The sequence below is a fragment of the Cornus florida genome, unplaced genomic scaffold (assembly GCF_030987335.1).
Source record: "Cornus florida cultivar Cherokee Brave unplaced genomic scaffold, ASM3098733v1 CherokeeBrave_3.0.0_Hap2_Chr09, whole genome shotgun sequence".
NCBI lineage: Eukaryota > Viridiplantae > Streptophyta > Magnoliopsida > Cornales > Cornaceae > Cornus > Cornus florida.
Window position 1 is genome coordinate 66,505,026 of NW_026775579.1, and position 22,843 is coordinate 66,527,868.

A 22,843-nucleotide genomic window follows, 5' to 3' on the forward strand; every position below is an offset into this window, starting at 1 on the left:
TTGATTAGGGAAAGAAATGTATCTTCCTTATAATTGTTGAATCCTTTAAGGATTTCAAATTTGGGCACCTTACTTGACTTTGCCCATTTAGGAAGAATCTCGTATATTGTGTCAATTCTAGATTCTATCATAAATAATGCACATGGTACCTTTTTTTCATGATCCATATATGAAAGTATACTACGTTACTCAACTCTTATTCATTTCATATTGAGTCATTGAGGTGAACTTAATCCCAAGCATCTATTCCTTGAATTGACAAATGCACTAGCATGCTAGATCCACTAAAATTGTAAATTTGTTTGAAGCATGTTAACTAAAGGAAACATCATTTGTGCTTTATTGAATTGAGCTCCCAAGAGGAACCTTAACTATGTGTACTAATTCACAAGGACCCTAAAAGAATGGGGTACCAAAGATTGACACTTGAGTATGTTTTGTAGATTCAAAATCCATTTCACTCAAGAACAAGTGGATACATAAATATGGATGGCGAAAGCACTTGAAAAGAAATCAAGTCATGAATTCCTCTTAACATCAAAAGGATGAGGGGTGCACTATATTGAGAAATCATGCCAAAGCTAGTGCAATCAATTACTTCGGTAAATATCCCCTTCCTCATCACAAATGTGCTTTTATTTAATGAGCTTGAATGTGACTTAATTGTGCTATGTGATAAAGACTATAGTATTTTTATATCTAGTCATGGCATAATTAATATGGTTGGTGATCTTGACATAAATGATACTCGTTGCAAAAAATGTCTACGTTAAAGTAGCTTGTCTTGGATTATGTAACTTAAATATGCTAGCATGCATCTATTGTTAATCAAGACTAAAATTGTGAAAGATACTTGAAATTGGATGCCATCAAAGAAAGTCACCCAAAGAGGTTAAAAGCTACTTAATTTGAATTCATTCTAAGTAGCTATATCTAGAAAGTCATTCATATGCCTTTGTGATTTTAAATGTTTCATTTACATTCTTGACATCACTAGCACATAAAATGAAATCATTTAAACTTGAAGATAATCAGATCAAACTTGGAAAGTCAAGTTTTATTTCAATGAGAAAAATTTATTGGTTTTGCATTCCTGCATAAACCGGTCGACCGATACCTGATTCGGACGACCGAAATAGCTATTTCGGCAGACCAAAACTCCAATCCGGCCGACCAAAATAAGCAAATCAAAATTGCTTCAGAGATGTAAACCGGCCAACCGATAGAGTCATTTCGGTCGACCAATGTGTGTGCAGCACCAGTACTTATAGGGCTTTCAAATCTATATCATGATATGCATTATAGGTCATTATTGGTAATTAAACTAGAATATGTTCTCAAGAGTTCAACCAATAAAATGCCTTATATATATGTCTTTGTGCACATATGACTTTGAATTAAAGCAATAAGAATGCTTCATATTTTTGCATGAAATGATTTTTATCAAATACATGACTTATTGACTTCATATCTAAAAAGTCTTTTGAAGAAAAATCACCCAGACTTGAAATGCAAAAAATTTTGAATATCATGTTTAAAATTATCAATTGCCTTACGTATTTTTTAGAGCTCATCTTGAAAGGCACAAGTGATTTTCTCATGAGTAATGGTTTTTGACAAAATTTATATGTATCTCTCTTATTATGTTCAAAACCATTGATGACATTATGTTGATTGCACTTACATGGATAGTATTATCTTTAAATCGACATTTATGTTCTATACAAATCAGTTTACCACTAGCATGCAAAATGAATTAAAATTAGCATAATGAGTAAACTTGAATTCTTTTTAGGAGTGGAACTCCTTAAGTGTCATGAAAATTAAATTTCATATATCTATTTGACACTTTAGTCTTGGGATTATATTATTCAAAGAACACTTTGTTCTAGCCTAGATGACTAATGAGATATCACAAGTGTTAATTTATTTGATATATCCATTTTTAGCATTCTAGAACTTCATATGATATTTCTCTGTCAATTCTTAAAAAGAATGTGTCTAAAAGAGATAATTTGCGTATCCACATGAAGAGTCGTGTGGCCAATCTCTCACCACATCTTCTAAAGAAGATATTTTGGTATCAAGACCTTAATCTATATATTATTGCTTTTTGCAATCTAGAACTTCATGAGATACCTTGACATCACATCTTGAGAAATATGAACAAGAGAAATATTAAGCTCATCCACATGTACAATCATGTAGCCAATTATTTCTAATCATATATGTCAAAGAAAAGATGCTTTTGCATTATGGGAAATTCATGGCATATAACCAGAATAGTAACACTACTTGTATATGCCTTGTGCTTTATATGCCACATGTGACTTTTATCATTCAACTATATGCTTGTAAAAGAGGATATTTTGGTATAAAAGACTTAATTTATATATCATTACTTTTAATGAGGTGTATCCATTAAATGATATATGATACAAATGACAGCACACTCATAGGGGGAGATTATTGACAATCTCTTATGAATGGTTATTGCATGACTTATTATGCTTAATTTACTTATTTTAGAAATTGTCAAGCATGCTATAAAATGACTTTTTGATTCTCATATTCATACTCATGAGCTTTCATGATTTTGAATATTTTTCCCTCATCCTTAAAAATATCAAATGGGAAAAATATATTAGGATTGATGCACTTAAATTCTTATATTTGCCTTTTGTCTCATTCTAATCCATGCTTCATTTTTATTTTTGTTATGTTTTACTGTGTATACTTTTGTATACTTTTGCCTAATTGAGTTTATATTTCATCCTTGGTTTATGCTTTATGTATACTTTTGTATATGCCATGAACCTTTACGATCTATTGAACTCATGCTATCAATAAAATTGGTATCTTATGATATAATTGTTTATATGTTGCACTCCAAAGCATATTATAGTCATTACCACTATATTGCCAATTCTTGATGCCATCACTTCACTATGCTTGATGATAAATGCTTAAAGAAGTTGTTTAGGCCTCCCACCTTTTTGAGATGACAAAGGGGGAGAAAAGTGTGATGTGTGAAATGATATATTGATTTACATAATAGGACATAGGGGGAAGAAATATGCCTCTAGTTGCTGGGATCAAATGCTTCATGTAATATACCATTATGTTATCATATCTTTTGATAGAAGCATGTTGACAGGAGAAGATTTGTAGAAATCTCTTGAAAAGAAAAATGATCTTATATGCATGTAAATGTCTACAATTCATAAAAAATGTACAAGCATGCTATTTAATAACATTATGTTCATTAAATGCACTTTAATAGGGGGAGCATTTTTTAAATGCTACTCCACTTGCTTATAAACACATTAATGTTTTGTCATCATCAAAAAGGGGGAGATTGTTGACCTTAAGGATTTCATCCAAGGACAATCTAATTGTTTTGATGATTACAAACCATTAATGGTGTTTAAGGACTAATGTTTACATTGAGTGTTATAGATTATTCATATTCAAAGGACGACCTCAATGAAGCACGAAAGATCATTCCAAGTATTCCATTACTCAAGATCACATCTATGGAAAGCAAATGAGACAAAAGGAACATGAAGTTACAAGGAACCAAATGCAAAGTCCATCCAAAGATAGCTTGGACTACAATGAGCAAGAAAACAACTCAAAGAAAAGAAGAAAGCAAGTCTACCTGAAAGCCTATACAATCATGGACAAAACATGAAGAAATGGGTAGATAGGATTTTAAGTGTTTAGGATTCAAGGTCAAAGTATTTATGAATCCATTTAAAGCTCATCTCTACGCAAGAATTATTTTTTTGGGGCCGTTACTCTTCATACATTATTATTTAATGCGTATTCAGGTGACTGTGTTTAGTCATGACTTATGGTGTGTTTATTATACGTACAGGTATATATGTTTATATATAATGTATATAAAAGAGTTATATTTTTGTATTATTGAGTGGGCCCCACATGATACGACTGATTATATGTATATCATATGGCCTGTTTTCAGCCATAATCTCCATCTCTCTCCCGCAGCTTTCCCTTCCTTGCATGGTTTCTTCATTTTTCTTTTTTTTTTAGGCCACAAATTTCCCTTTCATTTTCTAACCAATCGATCTTAGTTCCTTGATGGAAAACGTTCCTCTCTTTGTTCTCTATCATATAGTCAAAGGATTTAATTTTCAAAGGAGCGGTGATTATTTTACGAAATTTTGAAGCCTTTGGATCTAAGGCTTTGGAGGGGGTTTTGGGCCACTTAAAGTCGGATTTTAGAGGCGTGCCTTTGGAATAGTAGAATCTCCTCGTTGTCGGCTACATTCACACAGAACAGTTTTTCGTTCCACTTCCATTGACTGGCGTTGACTTTCGTTGACCGGCATTGACCGTGTTGAACGGCGTTGACTTTTCCGGCCGGGGATGCATTTTGGCTACTTTTGAGGTAAGGATGTCTAAACCATTAAGTTTTGACTTTAGTTGAGTTCGTTTACTTGATTTCTTGTTAAGCATGATTAAAATGATAAATTTAGAATTTTAAATGTTAATTATGTGTTTATGTAGCAAAGCATGCTCTAGATGATGTTGATTGTGTATGTATATATATATGTATGCTTGGTTGCAAAGGTGTTTAAAGACCATGCCTTATATTAAAATGTTTTCTTGAGGTTATATGTATATACATGATGATGATGATGGATATGTTTGGCTAAATTGATAAAATGCAAGCATGTATATGTCATTTTCATTCATGGATGATTCTATTCATGGCATGGGCATGGTTTAGGAAAAGTGAGGTTGAAATAAATTTTTTTTAAAGAAATGTGTTTGGAAAGGATTATGAGGAAATGATTTAGAAATGAACCAGATTTCACAAGTCCGGGGCTAGCTTGACCTAGAGGGAGCGCGGCTGCCCTTTTGTGTCGTCATGCATACTTTATGATTTATATTGGGCTTGATTTCATATCTCTCTTTCATATTGTGCTATATTGTCTTAGAATGCTTGATTTGGTTATCTTTATCCCATTTGATACTTGATAAAAGTTTGCTAGTGTGGTTATTCAAGTAGGTTATTGATTCTAAGTTTGGGGGTGCACAATTTCCCAATGGATCATTACCGGGCTTCATCTTCTTTGCCACCATGGTACACTATTTCCATCTTTTCCATTGTTCTCATTGCACATTAATGACAATGTGCAGTTTAAGTTTAGGGGTAAGGTGACTTTGTTGCATTCTATTTAAAGTTTTGATCTTTAGATACATGATGGAGATTTGAGATCGATGTTAGCTATGATTTTGATCTTTTAAGGACTGTATTGCTTAGAATTTAAAAATTGCTTGACTTGAGAGTCCAATACTCTTTGTATGCCTTGTGGATGCCATTTAGAAGTAAATTTTCGAAAGATTGATATCATGCTTGCACTTATGGTCCAGATTATCTTGATTTTGTGATTATTTTGAGATTCACTCTAGGATTCCACACTTGCACAGGTGCACACTAGCATTCATTTGTGGGGTACATGCTTTATTGACTATTGATTTGGTTATATCCCAATTGAGCTAGTAATGCATTGAAAGCTTTCATTCTTGATAAAGGTAGATAACAAACCAAATGCTTGGAAATGGTTGAAAAATTGCCTACTTAAGCTAGTTTTCTCCCAATGCTTGTTTGGAATATTGGTGCCTCTTTAGTGAGAAAAGCTTAATGTTTGTGGGTATCATTTCTGGAAACCCTCATAAGACTTCACTCATCTACTAGGGGTAACCAAGGGGTTTAAAAGGCTTGTTGCATATGCTAAATGCAATCGTGTTTCCTACGAAAGTGGTGTTATCCATTTATTGTTTTCTAGTTCATAGTTATATAGTTGTTCATTTCTTGTTTTTCTTTGTAGTTCATTGCTAGGGACTACCAACATTTAAGTTTTTGGGTGTGATAAGTACTGAAAAGTGCGCATTTAAACCCCTTAAGCATGAATGTTCTAGGACCTTATTCTATCTTATTTTCCTGTCTTAGTCTATTTTTATGTTATTTCCCTTTTCAGGCACTTATCCCCAAAATAAGTCAATTCAGCTGAATTAGAGCATTAAAAGAAGCAATCTCAAGCTTAATGGAAGAAAGGAGCAAAGTGGAAGCAAAGTGGTGAAGAAGCCTTCTATGATCGACCGAACACAAGCTCCGATCAATCACACTGTGATCGTTCTAACCATGCCATGATGGATCGAGCCTTTTGTCCTTATTTTTAAAAAAATATCTTGTTCGATCGATCCAACCTTTCATTCGATCGATCGAACCCTTTTAATCTTATCCCCACCAACCACTTTTGTCCTTTTCTCAAAAATATCTCAGTCTTGTCATTATCCAAAAAGTACGTCGCCATGGTTCGATCGATTCGAGCAACCTTATGATCGATCGAACTACCTCAAGTTGCCTAAAAAATAGAGTTCCAACCAAATTAAAAAGTGTGCTCGCGGTGCAATCATTTGGAGGTCCTACTGCATGAGGTCTGACTATTGGGTGTGACATTTGAGCTACCTATATAAGGATTTTGGCTAATTTGAGTAAGGAGGTTGGTTATTTAGAGAGGTTTGGCTAGAGATTAGAGGAAGAAAACATACAATTTGGGAAAGTTCTTTCACTCAACTAGGGTTTCTACCAAGAACACAAGAGGAGGAGGATGAATTCTACCATGGAGATAGCCCTTGAGGGTTGGATGACAACATCAACGAGTGGCCAAACCCTTCTCTTGGGGCTAGAGATAGACCTAAGCATGCCTCATAGACTTTAATGTTTTGTAATTAATGGGGATTTAAGTTGTATATCTTATCCTGACATCTTATATATATAAATCTTGTTTCTACAATGATTTGTGTAGTTTAATACTTCCAATTGATCATTTGATTCTATCCATATGTCTATGTATGCTAGAATGGATGTTCATGTATTTATCTCTAGATTTTGTGACATTGATGCATGTCTATGTGTGTTGATATTATGAATCTAGTGATGGTTAAGGCATGGTGCTTAAATGGGTTACTCTTGTGGTTTATTTGATGGTTCATACTTATTTCTTGATGGATTGTGCCACATCCTTAGTTTAATTAGTTTAGTTTTCATGTCACTAGTTTAGTTGTAGTTTAATTGCCTTGCTTTCTTAGATAGGTGGACAATCCATTCTTATTGTTTGATGTTCTATACTTATAAATTCAAGTAATACATTTCTCTAATTTGTTGAGTGTGCATTAATTGTGGGCTTATGGAAAGATTAATGCCTTAATTTGATATGTTATACTATTCACTAGATTGACTAGACAATGTATGCTTACTTCGCTATCCATGCTAATATTTCAATTAATGGCACACACTTTCATTTACAACACACAATCCCCCTAATCCATCAAATATTGAATGTCTAGGAAGGTAATACTTAGTGGTGAACTCTATGACCCAAGACTTCTCTCTCATATTATCTATACCTCATTTATTTTAGTTATTTTACATTGTATTTCTTTAGTTTAAATTGTAGTATAATTCAACCAACAAACCATCTTTTGATCATTCGACCTACTAATCTAACAAATTGATTCCAAAACATGCTCCTAATCCCTTGGGACGATCTCTACTTACTTTAGCTACTCTTTATTAGTTAGTAGTGGTAGTGGTATTCTATAAATTCAAACTTAGCCACACTACACACTTTTGTTGTCAGTGCTTGACACGCACCAAAGCTAAAATAATAAATTTAAGGCAATTAAACTAAAAGTGTGGTACAATCCATCAAAGCATAATCCATCAAATTAATCAACAAATGCATTTAGTAAAATCCATGCATAGCCATCACCAAATTCTCAATTAATCACACATAGACATGCAACTAATCTAGAGAATTATTTGAAAGAATTTAACAATAGATAAAAATCATGGGAAAAACCAGGATCCATATATTCACAAGGCTATAACATTCATTACAATAATAAATTCCCCCCTAAAAACAAAGACTAGAGTTTAGAGAATAAGCCTAGGGCTCTTCTAAGCCCTAGCCACTCATGGAGGAGGTGGATGTGATCTTGGAACCCTCAAGGGCAATCCCCAAACATGGCTCCATCTTCTTCCTCTTAGTCTTTTTGGTAGAAACCCTAGAGATCTTGATGTTCTTGCCTCTTTTCTTCCCAAAAACCCTAATTCTAGAGAAAGAATTTCTAATGTCTAAAGTTGATCCCTGTGGAAAATTAGCCAACCCCCTACTAAGTGTCTCATTTCCCCTTTTAAACAAACTCCTTGGAGTGCAAACAAGTCAGAAATTGGACCCTAAATGATTCAATCTCGCCGCCACTTGGTAGGTGATGTTCGGTGAAATCGGGAATAAAACAACTCTCTACCAACAGTGTTGCAATCAATCGTGGAATTCTGCGATCGATAGTAGTTGACGTGGCATTGCTATCTTGACAACTGGCTATCTTATCCGCTTAGCTGGTGCTGACTTGGCATTGCGAACGATCGTAGTTTTCTGCGATCGATCGTGAATTAATCGAACGATGATGTGGCAGCCTTATCTAATTGTTGACGTGGCTGCGAACGATGATATGGCATGCGATCGATCGTGAAGGATTTGCGATTGATCGTAGATGCTCCAGGGCAATTTTCTGAACTTTTTCTGGATTTTATGCATGACTCCAAAAAGGCTTTAATAAACTGTTTTTAGCCCGTTTAAACCTTATTGACCTGAAATGGACAAAAACACAAATTAGAACTAAAAAGGGAAAATAAGATAGATGAAGGGACTAAACTACCTTAACTTTGGTGCTAAAATGTGCAACATTTGAGTACTTATCACACCCCTAAACTTAGATATTGCTAGTCTCTAGCAATGAACTATGGAATGAAAATAAAGAAAAAAACAACTATACAATTATGAACTAGAAAGCAATAAAAAGATAACACCATTTTCGTAGGGATCACAGTTGCATTAAATGTAATACCACTAATTTTAAAAGGATAGTCTTGGTATTTATTTAATTATTTTATTTGCATTTTAAAATTATTTAATTGATTATTTATTTATGTGTTTAAATGTGTTTTGTGAGCTTATTTGATTTTAAATGATTTAACTAAATTATTTGTTATATGATGATGTGTAATTTAATTGTTAAAATTTAAATATTTTATTTTCTGTTTATATTTAAAGAAGTTGGACTTGGATAGTAGCAATGGACCAATCAATTGGGTCCCATAGATTACTTGGATGGAGGTATTAGTGGGTATGGATATTTACCCACAGATAGTTGAATATATATAGTTAAGGGAATGTATATATTTAAGGATAGTTTATTATTACTATTAGTATTATTATTTTACTATTGGTAATAATATAAGTAGACGTTAATCTATATACACACATATACACATATAGTTGTTAAAGATATATTCTTATGATATATATATATATATATATATATATATATATATATTATTTAACTTATAACAATATATATATTTGTTGCCCAAGTATTGATTATAGAGGGGGGTGAATAGAGTCTATGTCAAACAATGGCCAATTTTCCGATTTACAAATTCTACTTAACACCTTCTAACAATTATGCAATAATCAAGATATGGACATAAGCAATTAATAGCATAAATGTAAAGGAGATAAGGGAAGAAAGATTGCAAACATTCACACAGCGATTTTAGCGAGGTTTGGAAACTCCTACTCATCGGCTCAAGACCCTTCTTGAAACTTCTCAATCCACTATGCCTTCTCCTTACGGGTGGAGAGCAAACCTTTACATGAACCCTTAGTCTTTCTTTGGGTCACACCAACCCTTACAAATTGAAGCTAGCTTGTTTCTTCTTTCTTGGGCCACACCAACCCTTACAAATGAAGATCAGATTTGTTGCATACAAATATATCTCTCAAAGATTGATATGCAAATCAAAGCTCACAATAATCTCTCACAGATTTGATATACAAAGTTTAGCTCACTCTAAATTATATATATGAATACAATGAAACACAATACTCTTCTAATGATATTGGATGTATAAATAGAAGAACAAAAGCTCTTTGGATGCTATATGATGATTCTATATGGTAGCAACATTTAATCCAGAAGTCCCCAGCTCTATTTATAGAGTTTTGATGAGCTAATTCAAGAATATAGTTGTTGTGCACGCGGTTCAAGGTAAAATAGCCGTTCAAATTTGAATCTGGGTAGGTTCAGTCGACCGAAATGAAACATCATTGTGTTTCGGTCATTCGAAATGGTTCAAGGTTGGCTATGATTCCTTATTTCGGTAGACCGAAATATTTCACCTTTTGTTTTGGTCGTCCGAAACTCCTTCCTCCTTTATTCTAAAACATTCTATGAGAATCGGCTCATCCGATTCATTTGTCTCTTTATTTCGGTCGTCTGAAACATCTAAAGTGTTCTTTCATTAACTTATTTTGGTAGACCGAAATGAATTGGTCCTTTGTTTTGGTAGGCCGAAATGGAACCGCTACTTCAAAAATTGTTCTAAGTTAACAGATGAAACAGTTTGTGCACAGGACATCTGCACATACCTTATTTCCATTGAAAACATTAAAGTAAATGGGGAAGTACCCCCCATTTGGATTCAATAAAAAATACTAGAAAATTAAAATCCAACTAAATCAAAATATAGAAATTCAGTTTTAGTATAAATTTGGATTTCCGATAGTTTTGGTAAAAATGAATCCTTATGTAAACCAATGTAGAATTGATCAAAAATTCTGATAAAATCAGTTTAGGCTATTTGCAGTAAAAAGAGTTATTACCGGGAAAAATTATTTTGAAATAATCATTATTTCAAAAATCCATTTTTCACACTTAGCCAAAAACATAGTTTTCATAACGCGCATTCTGGGGTCCTAATGTCCGTTAACAACTCATGGTAATGAAGGCTTCTCATGCCTTAATTGTTGACCAATATGAATTATATGATAATGTGCATGGTCTTAGCATTTCTAGCACAAATGATGAGTTCTTTCAAAGCTTATGCAAGCTTGAACTAACTCACTCTTTAGCAAAGACTCCATATATCAATTGTATATGAATGAAGTGCATAGTCTATTGGTAATGGATATATGAGCATATGAATGATGATATCTCCGTAACCGTTTAACATTTTTATCCCTGCGGGTACCCGTTCCGCCCCATTTAAGACCACAATTTATTTATTGTTGATATAGATTTACTCATCTTTTTTTCCCTCATCTTCAATTCTTCACTATTGCAACTTTCATTTTAAAGAAATTCATTTGTTACTTTAATATTGTTATATAGGGTACTTAATATATAGTGGGAAATATATATATTAATAAAATAAGAGTACTTAAGTAATTTGCTATCTAAATTGGGCCGGGCGGTGAGAGCAGTTCAAGTATGACATTGGTGATACTAGGAGGAAAAACCCAGTTCTTGTTTATAATGAAATTATCCACTGTTGTGTCATCATTAAATCTAGCCTCAGTGAGTACATTTAGTGGAAATCTTGAGCTAAGAGGCCCTCCTAGAGCCCAGTTGTCCCATCAGAATGATGTGGTAGCACCATTGCCAATAGTGTGTTTGACGAGAAGTCGTGCAGGATGCCTAAGTTGAAGGTTTTCCTGCAACTCCAAAAGCAAGGCTGAGGGTATTTGATTGTCCAAAGATTTATAGACTTAAGGAGGTGGGATTGGCACCAATTGATCCAAAGTCTATTTGAATCATCTGTTAGCAAGTCACAAATATACCTTATAATCCCAGCTCTATTTGAAACCTCCAAATTAGAGATTCCTAGTCCACCTGCAAGTTTAGGACTACAAACCCTACTCCAAGCAACTTTTGCACCAAAAGATTTCATTTCTGGACCTGACCAAAGGAACCTTTTGAAAATCTTATTGAGTTCATCAATAACACCTTTTGGTAAAATGAAGATGTTGTACTAGTAGTTTTGAGTAGAGGCCAACACGGCTTTGATCAATTGCAGTATACTTGCATATGAGAGTGGTTTAGATGTCTAGTTGGAGATTTTATGTGTGATCTTATTTACCAATAAGCTACAATGTTGTGATTTTAAGTTGGTAGTGATCAATGGCACACCAAGATATCTCACTGGTAGAGTGCCAACATCAATGCCAAGTAGTGAAGTAATCTCTTCTTGTGTGTGGTCATCAATTCCAGATAAGTAAACTGCATTTTTTAAGAGGTTGATATCAAGTCTAGACATTGAGTAGAATAGATCAAGTGCAGATTTCAGGAATGAAACTGAGGTAATGTCTCCATAGCATACCAATAACAAGCATCTGCATAGGACAAGTAAGTGATTTTCTACTCTCTACACCTCCAGTGATATTTGAGGGAAGACACCCTTTTTCCACTTCGTTGCTTACAATTAATGAGAAAACATATATAATAATGACAAAAAGGAAGGGAGAGATGGGATCCCTTTGCCTTAGCCCTCTTTTACCTTTGAAAAATCCCTGAAATTCACCATTTAGGGCAATAGTGAATAAGGGAGATGAAATATATGCCTGAATCAATGAAATGGACTTCAGTGGGTATTTGTGCAGTGTGAGACAACAGATGATGAAATCCCACTTAACAAAGTCAAAAGCCTTCTTTAGGTCCACCTTGATTACACATCTTGTTGGTGTACTGTGCATGTGGTAATCTCTTAGAAGTTCATGAATAAATGCAGCTTGGGATTGATCAATTATGTGAGGCAATGTTGTTTGTAACTTGCTTTCAAGCAATTCGGAAATGCACTTGTAGATGGTGTTGACACAAGAGATAAGCCTGTAACCATGAAGTGAGGTTGGATTATGATATTTAGGAACCAAGGATATGTAGGTGTTGTTTACCTCTGCTAGAAGCTTGCTATTCCTAAAGAACTCTGAAATGGCATTTGTAATTGACCTACAAACTATATCCCAAGCACTTTAGAAAAATAGGGCATTATACCCATCTGGCCTTGGTGTTCTGTCTTTGTTTAACTTTATCATACAGTTCTGAATCTCTATTTAAGTTGGCATTTCATTAAGATAAGAATGTAGAATAGGAAGTACTTGCTTGGTGATGAATAGTAATAAGTCACTGGTGTGGTGTGTAGAATGGGGTGAGTGACCTAGCAAATTCTGAAAGTGATTGACAACTTAGAAGTTTTATTTCCTCCATATCTTCAATAATTTGGCCATTATCCAAGGTGAGAGAAACTATCTTCTTCTTGTTGTTCCTAGAGGTGAATGATCTATGGAAAAAGGATGAATTGCAGTCTTTCTTAGTTTCAGTCCTCCCAATCTAAAAATCTAATCTTTAGTCTTCTCTCTATATATGCATACACAGAGTGAGATGAGAGAAAAAGAGGGACACAAATTTGGGTTGGTCAATGAACAGATTTGGATCGAGAGCATGTTCTGATATAGAGAGAGAAAGTAACGAGAAGGAGAGGGAGGGGGGTTTAGTGTAGAGAGAGAGAAAGTAAAGAGGAGAGAAAGGGGGGAATGGTTTAGGGGGTACCATTCCCTGTTGGTGAGGAACATTGAAGAAAAAAAGAAATTTGGCACAAAAGGTGATTAAAAAATATTTTACAGATCGTTGCCAAATACCGAAAAAATAAAAAAATAAAAAGAACATTTTACATGAAAATGTTTTGTTTAGAAAATATTTTACAAGGAAAATATTTTACTTCTAAACAAACCAAACGGAGCCTTAATATCATATTTTTCTTCATTTTGAGTAATAATATACAATATCATCCAAAATTAAAAGTCAATTAGAATAATAAAAAGTGTTAATTTATCTAAACTAAAATGAGGTGAGACTTGTGAACCAAACCCCATATAGGCAAATAATGAAAAAGATTTAAATTGGCAACAAAATTCAAACTTTTTTACTGACATAGTACGAGCCCACCTAATGCTTGGGCCTCCTGGCCCAGGACTTTCACTCTAAGGCCTTAAAGCTCGAACCAGGTTCAGGGCAACACTCCTCATCCTTCCAGCACTTTCAGCGAACCAGAGAGATAATGATAGAGAGAGAAAATCGAATCACTTCAAATCTATGAAGCTCCACACTTTACAGGCAAGTAGTCATCTATACACTCTTTGCTTTGATTGAAAACATATTATATATAGCACATCGCTGTGTTTCTTCAAGAAATGACTATATATATCTGCAAAAGTCTCATCTCTCTCTCTTTCAAGAACTCTTCACATCTCAGCAAAACTCGAATCCCTCTTTTCTCTCTCCTCTTATTCTCTTCCTCTCCTAGAACCCCCATTGCCGTGGCCGATTACTTGCTTAATAGACACAAAATTTCTCCTGAAACGGCTTCAAAAGTCTCTTCCTTTGTAAAGTATCTGAAAAGGCCTGAAGATACCGATTCGATTCTCTCATTTCTCCAGGAAAGTGGTTTTTCGGATACCCATCTCCGGTATGTCATCAAAGTCGTCCCTCGGGTTCTCTCTGCAAATCTGGAGCGCTCCATCAAACCCAAATTCAAGATTTTTCAGGACTTGGGTTTTTCTTCTAGCGATGTTGTGAAAATTGTTTCGTCTGACCCACGGATTCTAGCTTGTAGAGTTGATAATCGGCTTAGCCCGTCGATTTTAGCATTGAAGAGTGTTTTGGGTTCAAATATGGATGATGTGTCTAGATTTTTAAAGAAGTCTGGGTGGTTTTTGAGGTATGATTTGGCGAATACTTTGATACCCAATATTGAATTTTTGAAGAGTTGTGGTATTAGTGCGTCGCAAATAGCTCAATGTATGTATCATTTTCCAAGAATTTTCTTGCATAAACCGACGAGGATAAGAGAAATAGTCAAGAGGGTTGATGAGATGGGCTTTAACAGGGAGTGTAAGACGTTTCTTCATGCCATTCGGGTTATTAGTTCGATTTCTAGAGAGAATTGGGAGTTGAAATTGGAGCTCTTTAAGAGTTTGGGGTTTTCGGAAGATGACATTTTGTCAGTTTTTAGGAGACAGCCTATGGCATTTGGTGTGTCAAAGAGGAAAATTAAGGAGATAACACAGCTTTTCCTTAGCACGGGCAAATTTGATATCTCATTTGTTGTTAATAACCCAAATTTACTTATTTACAGTGTTGAAAATAGGCTTAAACCGCGGCTAAGAGTTCTGGAAGTTTTGGAACGGAGGAATTTGCTTCTTAAAAAGCCGAATTTGGCGAATGCATGCAGGATCACTGATAAGAAGTTCTATGAGAATTATGTGCTCCCTTATCCAGATGAAGTTGGCGAATTATTTGTGATTAAGAAGGCCTCATAGAAAGCAGAAATATGTTTGGGACTTCATGATTTAATACCTAGAGCTTAGCAAGGTCGGTAAGTAGGTACTCTGAAAAACATATGGTGTACTACTCTGAAAAACATGGATTAATTTTTGTTTACCCGGCTTAGCTTGTCTGTTTAATAGAATAATTTTTTGTTTCTTGTTCTTTTTCTTGCCTTGTTTATTTACTATACTGAAATTAAAACACTCATGTTCTATTGCAACCCCAAGTTGGTTCATTGCGCATGTATGGAGCTAATAAATTTGATGGCACTTAAAGAATTGTAAATTATGAACTTGTCCAAATTTACAAAATTAGATTAGAAATATGGACATCATAAAACAATATGTATTTGTGTTACTATCTCAAAATTGGGGTACAAGTGTGATTCATGTCTATGTTGTCATTTTTAGTCTTTGTGTCACAGAACATACATGCTCATGGTGGCTTGGGGTGATGGCCCCCAGCCCACTACACCTTGCCTTGGAACTAGACTTCACTTTTGTTGGGTACATTACAGGAAGAAAGGTTCTTGTATTTCCCTGTCACTTTAATTGAGTTATATCTGTGTGCGTGTGTGTGTGTGTGTGAGAGAGAGAGTCACTTTAATTGAGTTATATCTCTGTGTGTGTGTGTGTGAGAGAGAGAGAGAGAGAGGGAGAGGGAGAGAGAGAGAGAGAGAGAGAGAGAGAGAGAGAATCTTAATTATTTTATAATTTGGCAGCTTGAAATGCTACAAATCTGGTGAATACAATACTGTAAAACATAAAGGTGTCTCCATATGTGGGTGTCCTGTTTCTAAAATTATCGTCAAAGCAGGGGACATATAGGGCGGCGAGAAGATTTGAGGAAGTGGAGATGTTGAGTTTTAAAGCAAGTTTTTCACTTCTGAAAGGGGAATGGATGAGTGAAGACCCCAAAAGACGTGATGTTTACATTAGGGCTTATATAATGGTCTTTCTAAAATGCCCTTAACAAGAAACATGATATGATGCTAACATATACAGTCATACTACTACAGGAATTTGCTTTGATTGAAAACATATTATATATAACACATCTCTGTGTTTCTTCAAGAAATGACTATATATACCTGCAAAAGTCTCGTATCTCTCTTTCAAGAACTCTTCACATCTCAACAAAATTCGAATCCCTTTTCTCTCTCTCCTCTTCTTCTCTTCCTCTCCTAGAACCCCCATTGCCGTGGCCGATTACTTGCTTAATAGACACAAATTTTCTCCTGAAACTGCCTCGAAAGTCTCTTCCTTCGTAAAGTATCTGAGAAGGCCTGAAGACACCGATTCGATTCTTTCATTTCTCCAGGAAATTGGTTTTTTGGATACCCATCTCGAGCATGTCATCAAAGTTGCCCCTCATGTTCTCTCTGCAAATCTTGAGCGCACCATCAAACCCAAATTCAAGTTTTTTCAGGACTTGGGTTTTTCTTCTAGCGATGTTGTGAAATTCGTTTCGTCTAACCCACGGATTCTAACTTATAGCGTTGATAATCGGTTTGTCCCAATGATTTTAGCATTGAAGAGTGTTTTGGGTTCTAAAATGGATGATGTGTCTAGGTTTTTAAAGAAGTTTGGGTGGTTTTTGAGGTATGATTTGGCGAAAACTTTGATACCCAATATTGAATTTTTGAAGAGTTGTGGTATTAGTTTGTCGCAAATAACTCGTTGTGTCTTATTATTACCCAACGTAAAGTAATAATAGAGGATATGTCTAGAGTGTTGATGAGATGGGCTTTAACAGGGAATGTAAGACGTATCTTCATGCCATTCGGATTAATAGTAAAATGCTCTGTTTTTAGGAGACAGCCTATGGCATTTGCTGTGTCAGAGAGGAAAATTAAGGAGACAACACAGCTTTTCCTTAGCACGGGCAAATTTGATATCTCGCTTCTTGTTAAGAACCCAAATTTACTTATTCTTAGTGTTGAAAATAGGCTTAAACCACGGCTGAGAGTTATGGAGGTTTTGGGAAGGAGGAATTTGCTTCCTGAAAAGCCAAGTTTGATGACTGTATTCCACATAACTGATAAGAAGTTCTTTGAGAAATGTGTACTCCCTTATTCAAATGAAGTTGGCGAAATATTTGTGGTTAAGAAGGCCTCGTTGACAGCAGAAATATGTGCTTAAGATAATGACATTTTTGTGAGCTGAGACTGAATCTTTTTTCCAAAAAGCAAATGACTTGGCCACATATCATGGCAAGTAAGTAGGTTCTATTTTGCACTAGATATTCATGTTTTTTTTTTTCTTTTATCCATGTGGTGTACTACTCTGAAAAAAGATGGATTAATTTTCCTGCCGGCTGTATCATTTCAAATGAGTTCAATTGAACATTTCTTTTTGTTTCATTTTTTCAATTGAGGCATCATGTTGAATAACCCTGATATGTATCACATTTTCTCAAGCTTTCTCATTTTTTGTGTCAGGCAATGATTTGTTAAGTATCTGCACATATAGCCGTGATTCACTTTATATTTCTCATTGTGCATGATCGTATTCTACTATAAGTTTTGTTTCTCATTTATATTGGTACTTACAGTACGCATGCCTGTCTGTACTGATCTACCAATATAACTATGATTTAGGAAAGTAAGATTCTTCTTCCAATGCTAGCAGTATCCCGAAAGAAGTTGTCTGCACTCTGCAGGTGCTTCTTGCAATAGTGAATTTTGACTTCGATTCACTGACTATTTCTTAATTGTCCATTAGCATATCTCGGCTTCTTTTTTCATTTCCTTTTTAGATTCCTACAAATTTCTCTTCTTTAGGAACTACTGAGATGATTCTGGTTTTGTTTTGGAACTCTGTTACCACCTTGAGACTGGATTGATAAGAGAGTAAGCACTGCAGTATAGAAGGTTTTAGAAACTTATCGGAGGAAAGAGGAATCAAAAGGGTCTTATGATTCTTCTGAGAACCAAGTTCTCTTGTAAAGTCATGAACTAGCTGAGTCGATCTGTTGATGTCAGTTCCCGTAGGAGCAATAGTGTGTGTGTGTGTGTGTGTGTCTTACCTACCAAAAAGAGGAGTTGATGCCGGTGTGGTGTTGAATATCATAACTACTGGCTGTTCTGACTTGTATTTCGTTTGATGTTTCTTAGCATGGTTGATATATCCCAGGGCATTTGTAGCTTGTGGCTGTCTATGATTCTGCATTTCAGCCTCTCTTTTTTTAGCAGTTGGTCGGTTCTGTTTACTTCTCATTCAAGCCACCTTTGATAGTGTTATCCTCATAATCGAATTCTGCTGAGATTAGCCATAGCTGATGAGATGTGGTTAATTCTAGTTACTAAGTTTTATGTCTTCAATAGTAATTAGAGGCATGTAGATATAGTAGCTAGTGGCAAGGCCATCTTGTGAAAATTGATCCTATTTTATGTGAAAAATCGGTTGAAATTTAATTTCAAGTTGAACTGACCTAATTTCACAAACAAATGTGTGCAAAGTTTTAGCTATTCTATTCATTCATTCCAATGTGGTGGCTCAGTACCACAAGTGCATACTACATTTAGATCCCATTTTTTTTAAAAAAATGTTTTTAGTTCCTGTTTTTTTGCTTGTTGATTGTTCTGTTAATGAAATTAATTTACTTTACGGAAATTAAAAACATTCATGTTTTATTACTACCCCAAGGCAGTCCATTTCGCGTGAATGGAGCTAATAAACTTGATGGCTCTTGAAAAAGTATGGACATCATAAAAGCTCTATGTATTTATGTTACTATCTCAAATTTTGGTACAATTGTGATTCGTGTATGTTGTAATATTTTGAGTTTGATGACACAGAACATACATGCTCACAGTGCCTTGAGTATCTTATAAATTATCAGCCGCAAACCCTTAATATATTGAATCAGTTCACTGTGTCACCCAAAATCATGGGTTCAAGTTCTATCAGGACAAAATTATGTATGTTACTTGTTGGGACGATATATATATAAGTTCAAATCTTATATATTTACTCATATTATATATAAATCTTATATATTTACTCATATTATATATTATACGGAGTATATACTATTATTGTATTATGTGTATTATATTTTTATTATATATAATGCACATATATATGTGTGTATAAATATATGAGATTCATATTTGATCAAACAATTAGATAGACAAAATGAATATGTTACAAAAGTAATTGATTGGCATAAAATAGGATAATGCATGCAATAACATGTACTGGGGGCCACGAGTACAGGTAAACAATATTAGTATTGCCTCTATAGGTAAAAAAATATAAGTCCCCCCCCCAAATTTTTTTAGTTTTATATATATAATCTATTATATACATCTGATCTTTACTTCTTTTAACATATTTTAAATAAAAAAATCTTCTTTTTTTTTCAACATTCCTTGAAATATGGCTCAATTTTGGGCTATTTTTTCTTTCATTTTTTTTTTTTTTTTTTTTTGGCAGAATGGGCTTCTTTGCCACCGCGACAACGACCTCGATCTGCTTCCCTAATCACGATATGATGATGCTGGGAAGACTACTGTTATGATAAATCCATTTCCCCAACAAATATAGGTGCCCTTTCAATTTCTCTTTGATAAAGATTTTTGGTTACTATTTCTACTTTCTTGCTTTTGTTTTTAGAGTTGGGGAATATGAAATTGCTACAACTCTTTGTGTTGCTATAACTCGATTTGGAGTGGACTCTCTCTCTTAGCATAAATCTGAGTCTGAAAAGCTTGCTAAAAGATGTTCTTTCACGTTTCGACCATTCCCAAATATAAATAGACTACTTTATAAAAGTTCACTAAAACATTTACATGAGTTGCCAATGGATTTTGATTGATTATTTATGCTAAATATTTTAGTGGGAGTATTACTATTCTTAATTAATATTACTATTTACTTCTCTATATAAACATTAATTATGAATATCTGTATGTTTATACAGTTTTTGTTCATTGATATCATTTCTTGATGAGTTCGATCTAAGGAGTGACATGTTGCTAAAATTTCTTGACGAGCACACCCAAAACCATAACCAGAAAGTTAAGTCGCAATCAGACCCACCACACTTAGCTCCATGTGTGAAGAAATAATTATGAAATTATTCTTGCAAATATGTCTGACTATATTATAACGTCATCCAAAATTAATAGTCATTGAAAATAATAAAAAGAGTTAATCGGGATTTGCGCAGGGCGACTTGTCCTTAAAAAATTGTTTCTTTATGTTTTGATATTAATCGGGATTTGCGACGGTTTTCGTCTGTTTCTTTGACTCATGTGCGTCGCCAAGGTAATCGTGTAGCTCATGAGTTGGCAGCTCTTTGGCAGAATAGCTTTGGGTCGGATCAGCTTTTATTTTCTTTACCTCCTTCTGTTGTTCCTTTTGCTGTGACTGATGTTGGTTCTAAGTTTTTTGGTTGTGTTTGGTTTCTGATTGTCTTTGTCAGGAAAAAAATAATAATAATAAATAAATAAATAATAATAAAAAGAGTTAATTTATATAAAATAACATGTTGTGAGACTTGTGAATAGGACTTAGGACCAGCCGACCAGCCCACCTAATTTTTGGGCTAGTCAAACGTTTAAATACCTGTGTCGATTTGGTTCAAGGCCTTAAACAAAATACTAGTTTTAGGGTACACAGTTCATCATTCACACACTTCCAGAGAACCAGAGAGAGAGAATCAAATCACTGCAAGTCTATGAAGCTCCCCACTTTACAGGCAAGTGCTCATCTCTACACTCTTTGCTTTGATTGAAAGCATATCATATGTGTGTGTATCTTCAAGAAATGACTATATATATATGCAGAAGTCTCATCTCACTCTCTCTCAAGAACTCTTCACATCTCAACAAAACTCGAATCTCCCTTTTCTCTCTCCTCTTCTTCTCTTCCTCTCCAGAAACCCCCATTGCGGTGGCCGATTACTTGATTGAGAGACAATTTTCTCCTGAAACTGCTTCGAAAGTCTCTTCCTTCGTAAAGTATGTGAAAAGGCCTGAAGAGACCGATTCGATTCTTTCATTTCTCCAGGAAAGTGGTTTTTCGGATACTCATCTCGAGCATGTCATCAAAGTCGTCCCTCAACTTCTCTCTGCAAATCTTGAGCTCACCATCAAACCCAAATTCAAGTTTTTTCAGGCCTTGGGGTTTTTCTTCTAGCGATGTTGTGAAATTTGTTTCGTCTAACCCACGGATTCTAACTTATAGCGTTGAGAATCGGTTTGTCCCATCAATTTTAGCATTGAAGTGTGTTTTGGGTTTGAATATGGATGATGTGTCTCGGTTTTTAAAGAAATCTGGGTCTGGTAGGATTTTGAGGTATGATTTGGCGAAAACTTTGATACCCAATATTGAATTTTTGAAGAGTTTTGGTATTAGTTCGTTGCAAATAACTCAATTTGTCTATAATTGCCCAAGATTTTTCTTGCATACACCGACGAGAATTAGAGAATATGTGAAGAGGGTTGATGAGATGGGATTTGACAGGGAGTCTAAGATGTTTCTTCATGCAATTTGGACTATTAGTTCGATGACTAAAGAGAAATGGGAGTTGAAATTGGAGGTCTTTTAAGAGTTTGGCGGTTTTCGGAAGATGACATTTTGTCAGTTTATAGGAAACAGCCTCATGCTTTCACTAAGTCACAGAGGAAAATTAAGGCGATAACACAGCTTTTCCTTAGCACAGGCAAATGTGATATCTCATATGTTGGTAGTAACCCAGACTTACTTGGTTTCGGTGTTGAAAGTAGGCTTAAGCCACGGTTAAGAGTTCTGGATGTTTTGGAAAGCAGGAATTTGCTTCTTAAAAAGCCGGGTTTGGGGACTGTATGCAGGACCACTGATAAGTTCTATGAGAAATATGTACTCCCTTATTCAAATGAAGTTGGCGAATTATTTGTAGTTAAGAAGGACTCATAGAAAGCAGATATATGTGCTTAAGATCATGACATCCTTTGGGACTTCATGATTTAATACTTAGAGGCAGGCTGAGACTGAATCTTTTGTCCGAGAAGCAATGACTTGGCGGCATGGCATGGCAGGTAAGTAGGTACTCTTTTGCGCTAGATATTCAAAAAAGTTCTTTCTTGTATCCATATGCTGTACTACTTTGAAAAACATGGATTAATATTTGTTCCTTTTCTTGCCTTGCCGACTGTTTTGTTTTATGTTATGAAATTTATTTACTCTACTGAAAGTAAAAACATTCATGTTTTATTGCAACCCCAAGCTGGTTCATTTCACATGTATGGAGCAAATAAATTTGAAGGCACTTAAAGAATTGTAAATTATGAACTAGTCCAAATTTACAAAATTAGATTAGAAATATGGACATCAGAAGACTTTTTATGTATTTGTATTACTATCTCAAAATTTGGGTACAAGTGTGATTCATGTCTATGTTTTCATGACAGTGAATTAGTTATCTATTTGGCTACAAATTTCAGAATGTCTTTATAAATTTGTACCAGCCGTAATTCCCCAATATTTTCACTATCCTTGGGTCAAGAAAACAAAGATTCAATTCGTTTTACTTGCAGATAGTTCTGAATGTTTCAAAAGAATTCTAATTAATTAAGGTGTATGCTTCACCT

At 34.7% G+C, this 22,843-nt stretch overlaps 1 protein-coding gene across 1 annotated transcript; it reads left to right on the forward strand.

The window, feature by feature from the left end:
• The first annotated feature begins 14,129 nt into the window (after positions 1 to 14,129).
• LOC132272742 (transcription termination factor MTERF15, mitochondrial-like) lies at positions 14,130 to 15,257 on the forward strand. The gene has a single exon (XM_059773836.1). The coding sequence runs from the start codon at positions 14,130 to 14,132 to the stop codon at positions 15,255 to 15,257; it is 1,128 nt and encodes a 375-aa protein (XP_059629819.1).
• Positions 15,258 to 22,843: the final 7,586 nt, after the last annotated feature.

What these genes read in the sequence shown, in the direction of transcription:
- LOC132272742 (XM_059773836.1), top strand. Translation starts at nt 14,130, where the DNA reads ATGACTATATATATCTGCAAAAGTCTCATCTCTCTCTCTTTCAAGAAC.